At 44.4% G+C, this 14,892-nt stretch overlaps 1 protein-coding gene across 1 annotated transcript in view; it reads left to right on the plus strand.

Annotated features, from left to right (window-relative positions):
* Positions 1-8,618: 8,618 nt before the first annotated feature.
* UTP6 (UTP6, small subunit processome component) overlaps positions 8,619-14,892 on the plus strand; it is a 38,496-nt gene continuing 32,222 nt past the window's right edge. Inside the window, exons 1-2 of the mRNA XM_008048528.2 lie at positions 8,619-8,801; positions 11,044-11,128. Of these exons, the coding sequence (XP_008046719.1) occupies positions 8,710-8,801; positions 11,044-11,128 (177 nt within the window). The 5' untranslated portion in view covers positions 8,619-8,709. The remainder of the gene's footprint in view (positions 8,802-11,043; positions 11,129-14,892) is intronic.

Raw genomic sequence — 14,892 nt, forward strand, 5'->3', positions numbered from 1 at the left:
AAAAACTCCCAGATCAGGAGGGGAACTGAGGGGGTTGCCCAAATAATGTTCAATCGTTTCTTTTCAGAGAATGATTATTAAGTAGCTACCTAATGTTTTGCAATGCTTTATTTTGAGGAATTCAAATTTAAATAAAGTACTAGTTCTTTCTTTCATGGAAGTCACATTATCATGAAGGGTAGACATATAGACTCAAGAAATGTTATGAACTGGCAGGGGAAGGGAGGTGGAATTGGCAGTTGAGGGAAACTGCCAGGGGAGGGAGGGGCACACCTTAAAAACAAGGGTACCTGCATAATGAACATTTGTATACCTAACCCTAAATTGTACCCCACATTTTTTTTTTTGAGTTGGAGTCTCACTCTGTCGCCCAGATGGAGTGCAGTAGCCGCTCCCGGCCACTGCAGCCTCGACCTGCTGGGCTCTGGCGATCCTTCCAACTCAGCCTTCCGAGTAGCTGGGATTACAGGCACGCACTACCACACCCGGTTAATTTTTGATTTATTGTAGAGATGAGGTCTCGACAAATTGCTCAGGTGCATCTCGAACCCGCAGGCTCAGGCAATCCGCTCACCTCGGCCTCCCAAAATGTGGGATTACAGGCTGAGCCACCGAGCCCAGCTGTATCCCATATTTTTAAAATAAAAAATTTAAAAGTAAAAAAAAAGAAATGTTACTATACAAGCTAAGTAATACTGTACAACTATACCTATATTCATTCATTTATTCAACAAATATGTAATGAGCTCTTACTATGTTCCTAGTCCCGGAGATTGAGCAGCAAACAATTTCAGCTCCATGGGGCTTATGTTTTAGTGTGAGGAGAGACAAATAATAAACACTGTTATAGCATGTTAGGTGGTGATCAGTGATATGGAGAAATAACAAGTAAGAATGTCGAATAAGAATTGTTGAGGCTGGGCGCATTGGCTCAAGTCTGTAATCCCAGCACTTTGGCAGGCGGAGGTGAGAGAATTGTCTGAACCCTTGTGTTTAAGAACAGCTTGGGCAACTTGGTGAGACCTCATCTCTACAAGAAATCAAAAAATTAGCTGAGTGTGGTAGCATGTGCCTGTGGTTCGCCTGTGGTTCTGGCTACTTGGACGGCTGAGGTGGAAGGATCACCTGAGCCCAGCAGATTGAGGCTGCAGTGACTGTGAGTGTGGGCGACAGAGTGCAACTCCTATTCAAAAAAAAAAGAAAAGGAAAAGAAAAATAATTGTTGAGAGTAGGGTCTTCAATTTGAAATAGGAAAGGCCTCCTTGAGAGAGTGACATTTATCAGTCACCCAGACTGGAGTGCAGTGGCCGCTCCCGGCCACCGCAGCCTCGACCTGTTGGGCCCTGGCGATCCTTCCTCCTCAGCCTTCCAAGTAGCTGGAACTACAGGGGCACGCTACCATGCCCAGCTAGTTTTTTGATTTATTGTAGAGATAAGGTCTTGCCAAGTTGCCCAGGCGGGTCTCGAACTCGCGGGCTCAGGCAATCCACTCCCCTCAGCCTCCCAAAGGCGCGGGATTACAGGCTGAGCCACTGAGCCTGGCGAGAGTGACATTTGAGAAAGACATGAAGGAGGTGAGGGAGTGAGCCCTGAATTTACCTGGGGAAGAGAATTCCTGGCAGAGAACAGCTAGTCCAAATGTCCTGCATGACCATGCTGACGGGATACCTAAGAGGCTCTTGTATTTGGAGTGGAGGGAGCTGAGAGTAAGAGTGGGAAATAAACCGGGCTCGATGGCTCAACCTGTAATCCCGTGCCTTGGGAGGCTGAGGTGAGTGGATTGCCTGAGTCCACGGGTTCGAGACCCGCCTGGGCAACTTGTTGAGACCTCATCTCCACAATAAATCAAAAAATTAGCTGGACGTGGTAGCGCACGCCTGTAGTTCCAGCTACTTGGAAGATTGAGGCAGAAGGATCGCCGGAGCCCAGCAGGTCTAGGCTGCAGTGGCCGGAAGTGGCCACTGCACTCCAGTCTGGGCAACAGAGTGAGACTCCAACTCAAAAAAAAAAGAAGTTCTATTGAATGGCACTAATATAGATGACCTTTGAAGTCATGGGCCTGGATAAGATCACCTATAGAATTAGGAAAAAGGAGGAAGAAAGAGATTCAAAAAATCTAAAGGTTCAAAAAAGAGAGATCTTTATATTTGTGTACGTAAACACACAAATTGGTGGTGATGGTGGGATAGTGAGGTGTGAAGGGCAAGCTTCCTTTTAAATTTTTTGTTTTTTAATTTTTATGAAGTAAGCATGCCAAGAGAACAGGGGGCAAATGACATTCCAGGTACAGGGAAAGGTGTGTGTTAGTAGAGGTATAAAATGGTATGGTTGGAGAACTATAAGAAAGCTGGTATATCTGGAGCAAGGCCATATTATTTTAGTATAGTTGAAAACAAAACAAGACAAAGCATACAACTCCAAACCTCTTCTCTGCTTTAACAATTTGGGACTGAGCATGTGGTACTGAGGCTAATCAGTCCAGGTCTAATTGGAAGGCAGAATGAGAAGGGGAAAAAGAATTTTCCTTGTCACTTGTAAATTGTGAATGGGAACAGATGTAAGAACTGAATTTAGAGAAATGGATACCACCTCCTAACAAGTTTCTTTAATGATAAAACTCAAATGTGATAGCCATTTTTAATTTTTGGAAATCTTGCTCAAAAAAGACTTCAAAGTTACTTAAGCTGGAACTGGGTTTCTATCTGGGTTGGGACAAACAAAAAAAGTTGATGTGACTAATCAGCTATGGCTTTGATGAAATGTATTCACATACAAACAATTGCCAGACCTCATCCTGGAAGCCAATCATTTCAGAACAGGTTTTTTCAAGATGTCAGTTTGTTTTAATAGTAGGTTATTATACCCAAACTACCATCTTCTCAGTCTTCTTTTTGTAATTTTTTTCCAAGTTTGCAAAAAGCAGTAACATAAGCCACAGGGAAAAAGCACAAAATTGTTTTTCACTGATTGAAATAAACTTTCTGTCTACTTGTGTTTCAAAACTAAAATAACCCTTAAAAAGGTAAGGATTTCATTAGAATTTTAAAAACATTTAAAAGTAGAACCTATTGAAACCTCACGTTATCATTCTATGCTCCTGCAGTTAAAGGCCCTGTCATTATTTCCATTATACTTACCTCCTATTTTTCAGGGCTTATTAGCCTGGCTGTAAAAACTTGCTCCACTTGAAATTTGGCAAGCTGACAAGGCTTCATGCCAGAAGTAATTTACTATCCAGTGCAATTCGCAAAGTAAAAGAAGCTATAAATAATAGAAAAATAAATGAAAAGTTACTGGTTCCAAATATTTTAATGTGTATAATGTGTGTCACCTCAAACTTTTCAGCTTTTGTTGTTGGCAATGTGAGATAACATGAAAGATTTGAAAAGTTCAGATGCTTTGCATTCGCATCAAACTGAGGACTCTGATGTTCTTAGGCATCAAAGACCAGTCTGTGTCTATCACTTCTGCTCTGACTTTGAAGTCTATGAGGGCTCTCATAGACCCCTGGGAGAATCAGGCAGGGGACTTAGAACAAGGCAGGGGGATGGGATTCCAGGTGCCTAGCCTCTCATTATCTCTGAAAGTAGGTACTTCCCTTTATCAAATAAAAATAACGGGAGAAAAAAGACGAATATTTCTTTCTCTGCTGAGCTGCCCTGTGAACTTGGTTTTCAGATGTGACAATGTGGATATTCCAAGGAAAAGCTCAAGTTTACTTTGAAGTTTACATTTAAATACTCTGAAGGCTAGGACAGAGATTTTAACTTAATTTGCAAACATCTGGCTAGTATTCATCTGGCAGACTCCTGAAGAGATTGTCTTGGGACCCTAACTGAGACCCCTCTTTGCTGTTTTCCAGACTGGTTCATGAGCACCACAAGGGAGGCCAAGTGTTTCTCCAAGCCATGGGATGATCAGGGTACATCTTTCTGAGATCAATCTTACTTGACAATTTGGAAAAAAAATAATTTCTATTAAAGGAAATACTAATATATTGTGGACTAGAATGCACAATTTGCATAAACTATTTTGGAAAGGAAGAAGACCTTGATTATCTGTGTTTCAATATTTCTATTTTTTTTGAGTCGGGGTCTCACTCTGTCACCCAGGCTGGAGTGCAGTAGCACATACATGGCTCACCACAGCCTTGACTTTCTGGCTCAGACAATCGATCCTTCTGCTTCAGCCTCCTGAATAGCTGGAACTACAGGTGTACGCCACCAGGCCCAGTTAATTTTTGGATTTTTTTGTAGAGATGAGGTCTCGCTTATGTTGCCCAGGCTGATCTCAGACTCCTGGACTCAAGCAGTCCTCTTGCCTAGGCTTCCCAAAGTGCTAGGATTACAGGCATGAGCCACCACGCACAGCCTGTGTTTCAATATTTCTGACCCAGCCGGGCTCGGTGGCTCAGCCTGTAATCCCGCGCTTTGGGAAGCTGAGATCAGTGGATTGCCTGAGCCCCAGGGTTCAAGACCTGCCTGGGCAACTTGGCAAGACCTCATCTCTACAATAATTAAAAAATTAGCCGGGCATGGTAGTGTGCGCCTGTAATTCCAGCTACTTGGAAGGCTGAGGCGGAAGGATCGCGGAGTCCAGCAGGCGAGGCTGCGGTGGCCAGGAGCGGCCAATGCACTCCAGTCTGAGCGACAGAGTGAGACTCCAACTCAAAAAAAAAAAAAAAAAAAAAAAAATTTCTGACCTTGCCACAAACATAAAAATAATCATTGAAGCTCTTGAAGAGAGTGGTATCCTCGAAGAGAGAATCTGCTAATTGATTTTTTCTTTTTAATTAAAGTATAACTTTCATAAAGCGTACAAATTTCAAGTGTATACCTCAGTGAATGGATTTTTACATATGTGTACACTCATATTATGACCATCAAGATTTGATATAGAATATTTCCAGTACCCCAAAAGCTCCCTTGCCCCACCTCCCAGTCAGTACTTCCTTACTAATCTGACATCTATGGTGAATTTCAAAAATAAAATACAATGCTAAAAAAAAAAAAAAGTCAGGCTTTCCCAGGGTGCCTTAAAGATTCAGACCCAAGAACATTTTTTCTCTGCCACTAGGGTTCCTTAACTAGAAAGGTGGCCTCAGCTAAGGATTTTGAGATATAGTAGGCATTATGCAAATACAGTTTCTTTTGGTGTCTTGGGCTTTCTCTAGTAGGTACTTTTTACCTCTTCAAGAGCTCCTTCTTGAGTTGATATTTTAAAACATTTATGTAGCTGGGCTCGGTGGTGCAGCCTGTAATCCCGCGACTTTGGGAGGCTGAGGTGAGTGGATTGCCTGAGCCTGCGGGTTCGAGACCCACCTGGGCAGCGAGACCTCATCTCTACAATAAATCAAAAAATCAGCCGGGCGTCATAGCGCATGCCCGTAATTCTGGCTACTTGGAAGGCTGAGGCGGAAGGATCGCCGGAGCCCAGCAGGTCGAGGCTGCGGTGGCCGGGAGTGGCCACTGCACTCCAGTCTGGGCGACAGAGTGAGACTCCGACTCAAAAAAAAAAAAAAAAAAAAAAAATTTATGTGATGCAATTAGGTAAGTTAATATGAAAAGGACTTTGAACAGTATACATAGTAGCTGGGTACATAGCAAACCCTAGGTAAATGATCGCAATTATTATGAAATGCAGAAGTGAAAAGAAGGCTTTGCTATTTCCATCATAATAATTCTTAGAGGCTGGGTGTGGTGGTTTATGCCTATAATCCTAGCACTTTGGGAGACTGAGGCAGGAGGATTGTTTGAACCTAGGAATTCGAGACCAGCCTGGGCAACATAGCAAGACATTCAACTTAAAAAAAACACACAAACACAAAGCAAAAAATATTCTTGGAGAGAGAGAAACATAAAAGCTAAATTTCAAAGTAAGGGAAGAGAGTATTTATAGTTAGGTTGATTTAAAAATCATAGTTAATTTGTCAAGGTCTCTATAAAATGTGCCTGAAATGAGAGATTAAAATCTGGTTGGCATTTGCTGACCTCTTTGTACCTAAAGAAATTTAGCAAGTGCCTTTCCTCATTGGCATGCATTTATTTATTGAATGTGTATTATATGCCAGGCACTAGTTTATGGCGTCTAGTGGAAAACGGAAGAAATTCCCTATGTATATTGAGCTTACTATCTAGTCATCCCCACTCTTACTCTTTTTTTTTTTGAGTTGGAGTCTCACTCTGTCACCCAGGCTGGAGTGCAGTGGCATGCTCACAGCCACCACAGTCTTGACCTGCTTGGTTCGGGTAATCCCTCCGCTTTAGCCTTCCAAGTAGCTGGAACCACAATCATGCACCAACATGCCCAGCTAATTTTTGGTTTCTTGTAGAGATGAGGTCTCACCAAGTTGCCCAGGCTGGTCTTGAACCTCTGGACTCAGTCCTCTCGCCTCAGTCTCCCAAATTGCTGGGATCACAGGCGTAAGCTACTGTGCCTGGCTTCTACTTTTACTCTTAACACAGGTCCTGGAGATTTTTACTACTACAAATTCCACCTTTGTTTCCCATTCATGATTGCCTTCCACTGTTTCCCGTAGAGCTGAGGGAATCAAGAACCGATGAAGCCCAAGTCAGCCTTTGTCTCAGTTCTGAGACCAGCGGGGTAAAATGTGAAAGGCAAGGCACAGGGGTGGAACCTGGTTAATTGCTAAGCCCATTCTCCTTTCATAAATCACAGAGGATCAAGGTGCTAAGGCGAATATTGAAATAAACAGGTCTAGCAAGAACTCCTGCTTTGGCTTTTTATCATCTTCCAGAACTTAAGAACTAAGCCATGTAGCTATTATTTTAGGTTTAGCAATTACATCAGTATTATTGCTTCCAAGTTGGGTTGCCTGATGGTTCACTGAGAAAGGCTAAATTGCATGGGCAATGGTTTAAGGAGGATGTCTATCTATACCTTGTCTATTTATTTCAGTAACTCCTAAACTGTCTAATAGAAAAATCTCCTTTTCTTAAAAAAAAAAAAAGCAACTAAACTATAGTGTCTGATACTCACATAGGGACACATGTTTTGAAAGATCTTTTTGGCTGGGCTCTGTGGCTCACACCTATAATCCCAGCACTTTGGGAGGCTGAGGTGAGAGGACTGACTGAGCCCACGGGTTCAAGACCAGCCTGGGCAACTTGGTGAGACTTCATCTCTACAATAATAATAACAATAAAAAAAATAACCAGGCATGGTGGCTCATGCCTGTAGTTCCAGCTACTTAGAAAGCTGAGGTGGAAGGATTGTTTGAGCTCAGTAGGTGAAGGCTGTGGTGGCTGTGAGTGTGCCACTGCACTCCAGCCTGGGTTACAGAGTGAGACTCTGACTCAAAGAAAAAGAAAGATCTCGTCTACAAAGCCAGGATACTTACCTAAATAATAAATTTTCCTATTTTAAAATTAATCAGCCAATCAGAGATTCTAATTGGCACGTGAAAACCCAATGTTATCATACTATCTTTTTTTTTTTTTTTTTTTTGAATAGGGCTCTCACTCTATCGCCCAGGCTGGAGTGCAGTGGCATGTTCACCACCACCACGGCCTTGACCTGCTGGGCTCAGGGGATCCTTCTGCCTCAGCCCTCCAAGTAGGTGGAATCATGAGGCACGCACCACCATGCTCAGCTAATTTTTTAAATTAACTGTAGACATGAGGTCTCGCCAAATTGCCCAGGCTGGTCCAGAACACCTGGACTCAGACAGTCTTCTCGCCTCAGCCTCCCAAAATGCTGGGATTAACAGGCGTGAGCCACCGTGCCCAGCCTATCACACTGGTTTACCAAATATAGTGGAGAGCTAAAACAATGTTTTGGGTACTCAGGCCAGCCTTAGTGACCCTAGGCTATCTATTATTGACTTTTGGAAATGTTTTCTCCTATTATGCAATATCCCCTTCCATTTGCAATTGTGTCGTTTTTGGTGTTAGAAAGTGAAGACACGGGAGGGGAGCACAATAAAAGCAGACAATATCCTGCAAAAAATGCATTTCACAGCGGGGCGTGGTGGCTCACGCCTGTAATCCCAGCATTTTGGGAGGCCGAGGCGAGAGGATTGCCTGAGTCCAGAGGTTCGAGACCAGCCTAGGCAACTTGGCGAGACCTCGTCTCTACAATAAATCAAAAAAATTACCCGGGCGTGGAGGCGCACTCCTGTGGTTCCAGCTACCCGGGAGGCTGAGGCGGTAGGGTGGCTTGTGCCCAGCTGGTCGAGACTGCGGTAGCCGTGATCGTGCCACTGCACTCCAGCCTAGGAGACAGAGAGAGACTCGGACTCAAAAAAAAGAAAAAAAAAATAAAAGAAAAGAAAAAGGAAAGGAAAATGCATTTCACCCCGTCTCAGGTTTTCAGATAACCTCACTACATCCGGAGGCGCTTTTTTGGATCCGCGTCCAAATCCAGACGCGCGCGCCCATTTAGCCCCGCCCCTATCCTGGCCCCGCCCCTCCACTCCAGTCCGCGTGAGTGAGACCTCCTGCCCTAGGCCGGGAGGCGTTCTCCCTGGAATCTCCCAGTCAGCCACAGGGAGGCGATAGCGGCCGCAAAAGCCCAACGGCCTTTCCCAAAGGCGGAGGCGGCGGAAGCGGAAAAGGCGGTGCCTAGAGAGCACGTTACGTCGGTGCGTGCGAGCGTTCAGGCTGCCTCCCTGAACGAGAAGGTGGGTGCTTCCTGTGCGTGTCGGCTGCGGTTGAGAAGCGCGGATCTAAGTTGTGGAGTTCGAACCTCATGGCGGAGATAATTCACGAACACCTAGAAGATCGACTCCCCGAATTGGAACAGCTGGAGCGCACTGGACTGTTCAGTCCTTTGGAGATTAGGTGAGAGGCGCCTGGGGGAGGGGATGGCGACGGGCTGGGGCGGGCGAAGGGCAGGTTGCGGCGTCGGTGGCGGGGGCAAGGGCGGGAGCGCTCGAGTCGTGTTTATTTTTCTTAACATGGCAGGACAGAAGTTCATTGCCGGCTTTTGATGATGCTCAGAATGAATTTCTTATTCTCCAGACATACTGACAGCACTTCGTGGAGCCATGTCTTGGGGGTTGTAAGGGTGGTAAAACCCAGGATCCCTACCTGGCAGGTGCTGACAGGGCAGGCTATGTGGATCGCAGTAGCCCCAGGTCAGACAGGGCTCTCGCGTAATGTTTACCCATTCCGAAAAAAATCACCCGGAGGACAGGTTGGCAAAGACATGGGTTTATTATTAATTACCGGGGCGGGGGGACCCGATGGCCGTCGGTGGGTACAAAGCTCTCCCCGCCCCAGCAGACGTTGGGAGAGGTTATGTACCCTCCAGCAGGGAGGAGCGACACACACACACAAAATAGCATGCCATGCAGAGAAGGGAGAATAGGATGTTTACCCCCTTAGCCCCACCTTGAGTAGCAGGTGTGCACGCCTCCAAAACATCTTGACTGGATGCGGACAGCCTTGACCAGGGACCAGGGAGCAGTCATCAGCAGGCGAAGGGGAGCGAGGCGCATGTCCTGTATTTACCCCACAGTGATGGGGGAGACACATCAGATATTTTGGTAACTTTAGGTGTAAGTTGTTGCAGCAGAGTTTACTGCTCTGGAGAAGCGAACAGAGGGCAGTGGCAGTCCAAAAGGAGTGGATAAATCTTCCTAACTAGGGTTGGAGATGGAGATCATTTAATTCAGTTTCATATGCCACCCCAGAGCCTAGCCATAGCACTTGGCACATAGTAGGCATTCAGTAATTTGTTACAGTTAATTATGTTGCCTAGTTTTTAATGGTCTTCTGTGACTATTTTGTCATTTTGCAATGACTGGATGTAGAAATGTGAATATAGGAGCCTCATAAAACGTTTGTTAATGAAACAGAGAACACAGCAGTGTGGACTCCTAGAAAGTGCTCAGTAAATGTTGTTTCCTTTACTAAAGGCAATTGTCTTGTACATCTTGCATTAAATTCTCCTAATAGAAACTTGTTTTGTGTTCACTTTTTAGCTAAGGACAGTGAGTCTTCTGTCATAATTTGTAGTAATAAACCTTTTTAGATGCAGTTTAGGTTTTAAAAAAATTATATGTTGAAAACTCAGAAATAAGAGGAATTTAGGAAAAGTATCTGATTATTAGTAAAACCTAAGTGACCTGTATTTGGAGGAAAAGATGTCTTTATTAATACCATTTATAAATATTGTAAAGTGCAGCCGGGCTCGGTGGCTCAGCCTGTAATCCCGTGCCTTTGGGAGGCTGAGGTGAGTGGATTGCCTGAGCCCGCGGGTTCAAGACCTGCCTGGGCAAGTTGGCGAGACCTCGTCTCTACAATAAATCAAAAATTAGCCCAGCGCGGTAGCGCGCGCCGGTAGTTTCAGCTACTCGGAAAGCTGAGGTGGAAGGATTGCCGGAGCCCAGCAGGTCGAGGCTGCGGTGGCTGGGAGCGGCTACTGCACTCCAGTCTGGGTGACAGAGTGAGACTCCAACTCAAGAAAAAACACAAAAATACTGTAAAGTGTGTAACATTATTTATTTTGCTGGTGGAAATGTCAGTGGTCCTGGCAATTGATTAAGATAATTTTCTTGAAAGTTTAAAAATATATCCTAGCCAGGTATGGTGGCTCATGCCGGTGATCCCAGCACTTTGGGAGGTGGAAGAGAGAGGATTGGCTGAACCCAGGGGTTCAAGACCTGCCTGGGCAACTTGACGAGACTTCATCTCTACAATAAATCAAAAAATTAGCTGGGCGTAGTGGCACACACAGCTGTAGTTCCAGCTACATGGAAGACTGAGGTGGAAGGATTGCCTGAGCCCAGCAGGTTGAGGCTGCGGTGGCTGTGAGCATGCCACTGCACTCCAGCCTTGAGACAGTGTGAGACTCTGTCTCAAAAAAAGAAAAAGAAAAAGATATATATATCCCGATGCCCTTAAGAGTACAGAAGTTACTGTGTAAGAGAATACTTGCTTATGAAAGGTCATTGTATTTGGGAATTATATATTTTGATAAATATTTTAAACATATTCAAAATAAAGGAACTTAAAAAAACCCAAGTTATTTAACGTTTGTTCTTTTCAAGTGTTACAGTTTAAATGACTTTCTCCTCAGGGCTATCATTCGGAAGGCTTCTGAATTAGAATACAGAATACAGCGAAGGGCCCTTTTAAAGGATGACTTTATCCGTTATGTTCAAGTAAGTGAATAATTTAATTGCTTTTTAACCCTTGAGAACTTTCAGTCAGCTATAGAATGATGATCAGCTTTCTTCAGAATTCCGGAATCATTAATTAGATAGGTATTTTTGAACCGAAGTGATCATTGGGAGGAGCATTGCTCCACTAAGGCCTCAGTTATTGCCAACTTGAACTTTTTTTTCCCTTCTCTCTTTTTTCTTTTTCTTTCTTTCTTTTTTCTTCTTGATGTGGTTAGTATATCAAAGATCGCTAAAGATACTCTGTATCAGGATTTCAGAAAGAGATTTGTCTTTTGGTGGGCAACATAGAGGGGTGTGAATCTGATAATTGATGATAGGGAAGTTAATACTCCTGTGTCTGTAAGTCTGTAAGCTTGGAAAGGAATTTTTCCATCTTGTAAACAGATGGAAGGTTTGAGTGAAGAAAAAACATGTAAGCCAGACCAAGTTTCAGATAGAGGAGAATAGCTGATATGTTGGGTGACAGAATCAGGATTCAGAAAGAGCTAATATAAGTTGAAATGTTAGCCGGGCTCGGTGGCTCAGCCTGTAATCCCACGCCTTTGGGAGACTGAGGTGAGTGGATTGCCTGAGCCCGCAGGTTCGAGACCCGCCTGGGCAACTTGGCGAGACCTCATCTCTACAATAAATCAAAAAAATAAGCCAGATGTGGTAGCGCACGCCTGTAGTTCCAGCTACTTGGAAGGCTGAGGCGGAAGGATCACCGGAGCCCAGCAGGTCAAGGCTGTGGTGGCCGGGAGCGGCCACTGCACTCCAGTCTGGGCGACAGAGTGAGACTCCAACTCAAAAAAAAAAAAAGATGAAATGTTTATAAGACTTGAAGCTTTGAGCCTAGACGAAAGAAAACAGCCAAATGATATATGAAACTTGACTTAGAGTTTTGTTTTTGGAAGAGATTCTAAAGCTTTATTATATTGCTAATTCAGAACGAACCAGGAACATACTATGTCAAAAAATTATCAAATATATTAGCAAAAGTAAAATATCAGGTAAATTAGCTGAACAGAGTACGTTGCAAATGGTAGGCACTCAGAAAGTGCTGGCTTGAAAAAAAATGTTTTGCATTTATCGTTCCACCTCTGGAGCACTGTGTAAGGCTCAGGACTTCGCCGGAGGACTGCCTGGATGGCAGCCAGGATAGAAACCTTGTTGTGGAGGAATCTTTGAAAGAATTAGAGATGTATAACCTTAAGGAGACTTAAGAAGTGGCAAATGATTTCATTTTTTTATTATTTGAAGAGCTACCTTTGGATTAGGTTGATTTGTTTAGAGAGTGTAACTGAAATAAGTAAGGAGATTAAGCAAGATACACCCTCTTACATATATATTCTCTGCCTGCACACAACCATGTAAACATGCTATGAAGCACAAGTGGCATTTTAAACTAATGAGGTTCTGGTTACTCACATTGAAAAAAACAAAATTAGATCCTTTCCTCAATACACAAAATAAATACACAATAATACACACAAGTAAATTGCTGCTGAATTCAAAAAAAATTTTTTTTTTGGAGTCGGAGTCTCACTCTGTCACCCAGACTGGAGTGCAGTGGCCGCTCCCGGCCACTGCAACCTCGACCTGCTGGGCTCCGGCAATCCTTCCACCTCAGCCTTCCGAGTAGCCGGAATTACAGGCACGCACTACCACGCCCGGCTGATTTTTGATTTCTTGTAGAGATGAGATCTTGCCAAGTTGCCCAGGTGGGTCTCAAACCCGTGGGCTCAGGCAGTCCACTCACCTTAGCCTCCCAAAGGTGCGGGATTACAGGCTGCGCCACCGAGCCCAGCTTGAATTCAAAAATTTAACCTATTTATTTATTTGAGTCAAAGTCTCACTCTGTCGCCCAGGATGGAGTGCAGTGGCATGGCACGCTCATGGCCACTGCAACCTTGACTTGCTGGGCTCAGGCAATCCTTCCGCATCAGCCTTCCAAGTAGCTGGAACTACAGGCATGAGCCACTATGCCCAGCTAATTTTTTGATTTCTTGTAGAGATGAAGTCTCGCCAGGTTGCCCAGGCTGGTCTTGAACCCCTGGACTCAGGCAGTCCTCTCGCCTTCATCTCCCAAAGTGTTGGGATTATAGGCATGAGCCATTGTGCCTGGCCAACACTTAATCTACAAAAACTATCAAAGAATGATTCAGGTAGTGAAAGAGTTCTTAAAATAATTGAGACTGAAAGCACAAACTATAAAAGAAGACTGATTTATTACATCATGTTAAAAATGCACATTTCTAGCTGGGCTTGGTGGCTCAGCCTGTAATCCCGTGCCTTTGGGAGGCTGAGGTGAGTGGATTGCCTGAGCCCGTCGGTTTGAGACCCGCCTGGGCAGCGAGACCTCATCTCTACAATAAATCAACAAATCAGCCGGGCGTGGTAGTGCATGCCTGTAATTCCGGCTACTCGGAAGGCTGAGGCGGAAGGATCGCCGGAGCCCAGCAGGCGAGGCTGCGGTGACCGGGAGTGGCTACTGCACTCCAGTCTGGGCGACCGAGTGAGACTCTGACTCAAAAAAAAAAAAAAACAACAAAAAAAACACATTTCTGAGACACAACATCAGTAAGGGTGCCTGGTCTTGGGCCAAGCAGGGTGGGGGCCAAAGGTGAGCCTGGGCTTTGCTTGTGCAATGATCACTTGTATACCTGGTCCTGAATGGTATCCCTCATCTTTAGAATTAAAAAAAAAAAAAATTACAGAAAAAATGCAAATTTCTCTGCAAAAAAGACATTAAAACTAATGTGAAAAGACAGGCTACGAAATGGGAGAAAATATTTGCAACACATGTGAGTGTGTGAGTGTGTGTGTGTGTGTGTGTGTGTGTGTGTGTGTGTGTGTGTAAAGACCATAATTCAAGAAGAAAATGACAAGCTGAAAGAAAAATAGGCAAATCATACGAACGTGCAGTTCATAAAGGGGAAGCATCATTCGTAGTGAAACGTATGAAAAGATGTCAGCATCATCAGTAATCAGGTAAATTAAAGATTAAAACCAAGTTGGCTGTCAATCCCAGCACTTTGGGAAGTGGAGGTGAGAGGATTGCCTGAGCCCAGGGATTTGAGACCAACCTGGGCAAATTGACGAGACCTCATCTCTACAATAAATCAAGAAAAATTAGCCAGGTGTGGTGGCACACGCCTGTAGTTCCAGCTACTTGGAAGACTGAGGTGAAAGGATCGGCTTAGCACAGCAGGTCGAGGCTGAGGTAGTGGTGAGTGTGCCACTGCACTCCAGCCTGGGCAACAGAGACTTCGACTCATTAAAAGATTAAAACCAGGTTGCAGTACTGTGCTGTATCTATTTTAAAAGATTTTAAAGACTGACATTAGTACATAATTGGTACAAGCACTTTGGAAAGCAATTTGGTAATCTATGAAGTTGAAAATACATATGCTTTATTACCCAACAATTTCATTCATTCATTCACACAGTAAATCATTGTCTACTAAGTACATGGCACTTATCCAGTCTGATGGGATACAGGAATAAATTGAAGCAGACAAGCCGGGCTCAGTGGCTCAGCCTGTAATCCTGCGCCTTTGGGAGTCTGAGGTGAATGGCTTGCCTGAGCCCATGGGTTCAAGACCCGCCTGGGCAGCAAGACTTCATCTCTACAATAAATCAAAAAAAAAAAAATCAACTGGGCGCGGTCTCGCACGCCTGTAGTTCCAGCTACTTGGAAGACGGAGGCAGAAGGATTGCCGGAGCCCAGCAGGCCGAGGCTGCGGTGGCCGGGAGCGGCCACT

The sequence above is a fragment of the Carlito syrichta genome, unplaced genomic scaffold, assembly GCF_000164805.1.
Source record: "Carlito syrichta isolate Samal-C Ts95f unplaced genomic scaffold, Tarsius_syrichta-2.0.1 Scaffold124069, whole genome shotgun sequence".
Classification (NCBI taxonomy): Eukaryota; Metazoa; Chordata; class Mammalia; order Primates; family Tarsiidae; genus Carlito; species Carlito syrichta.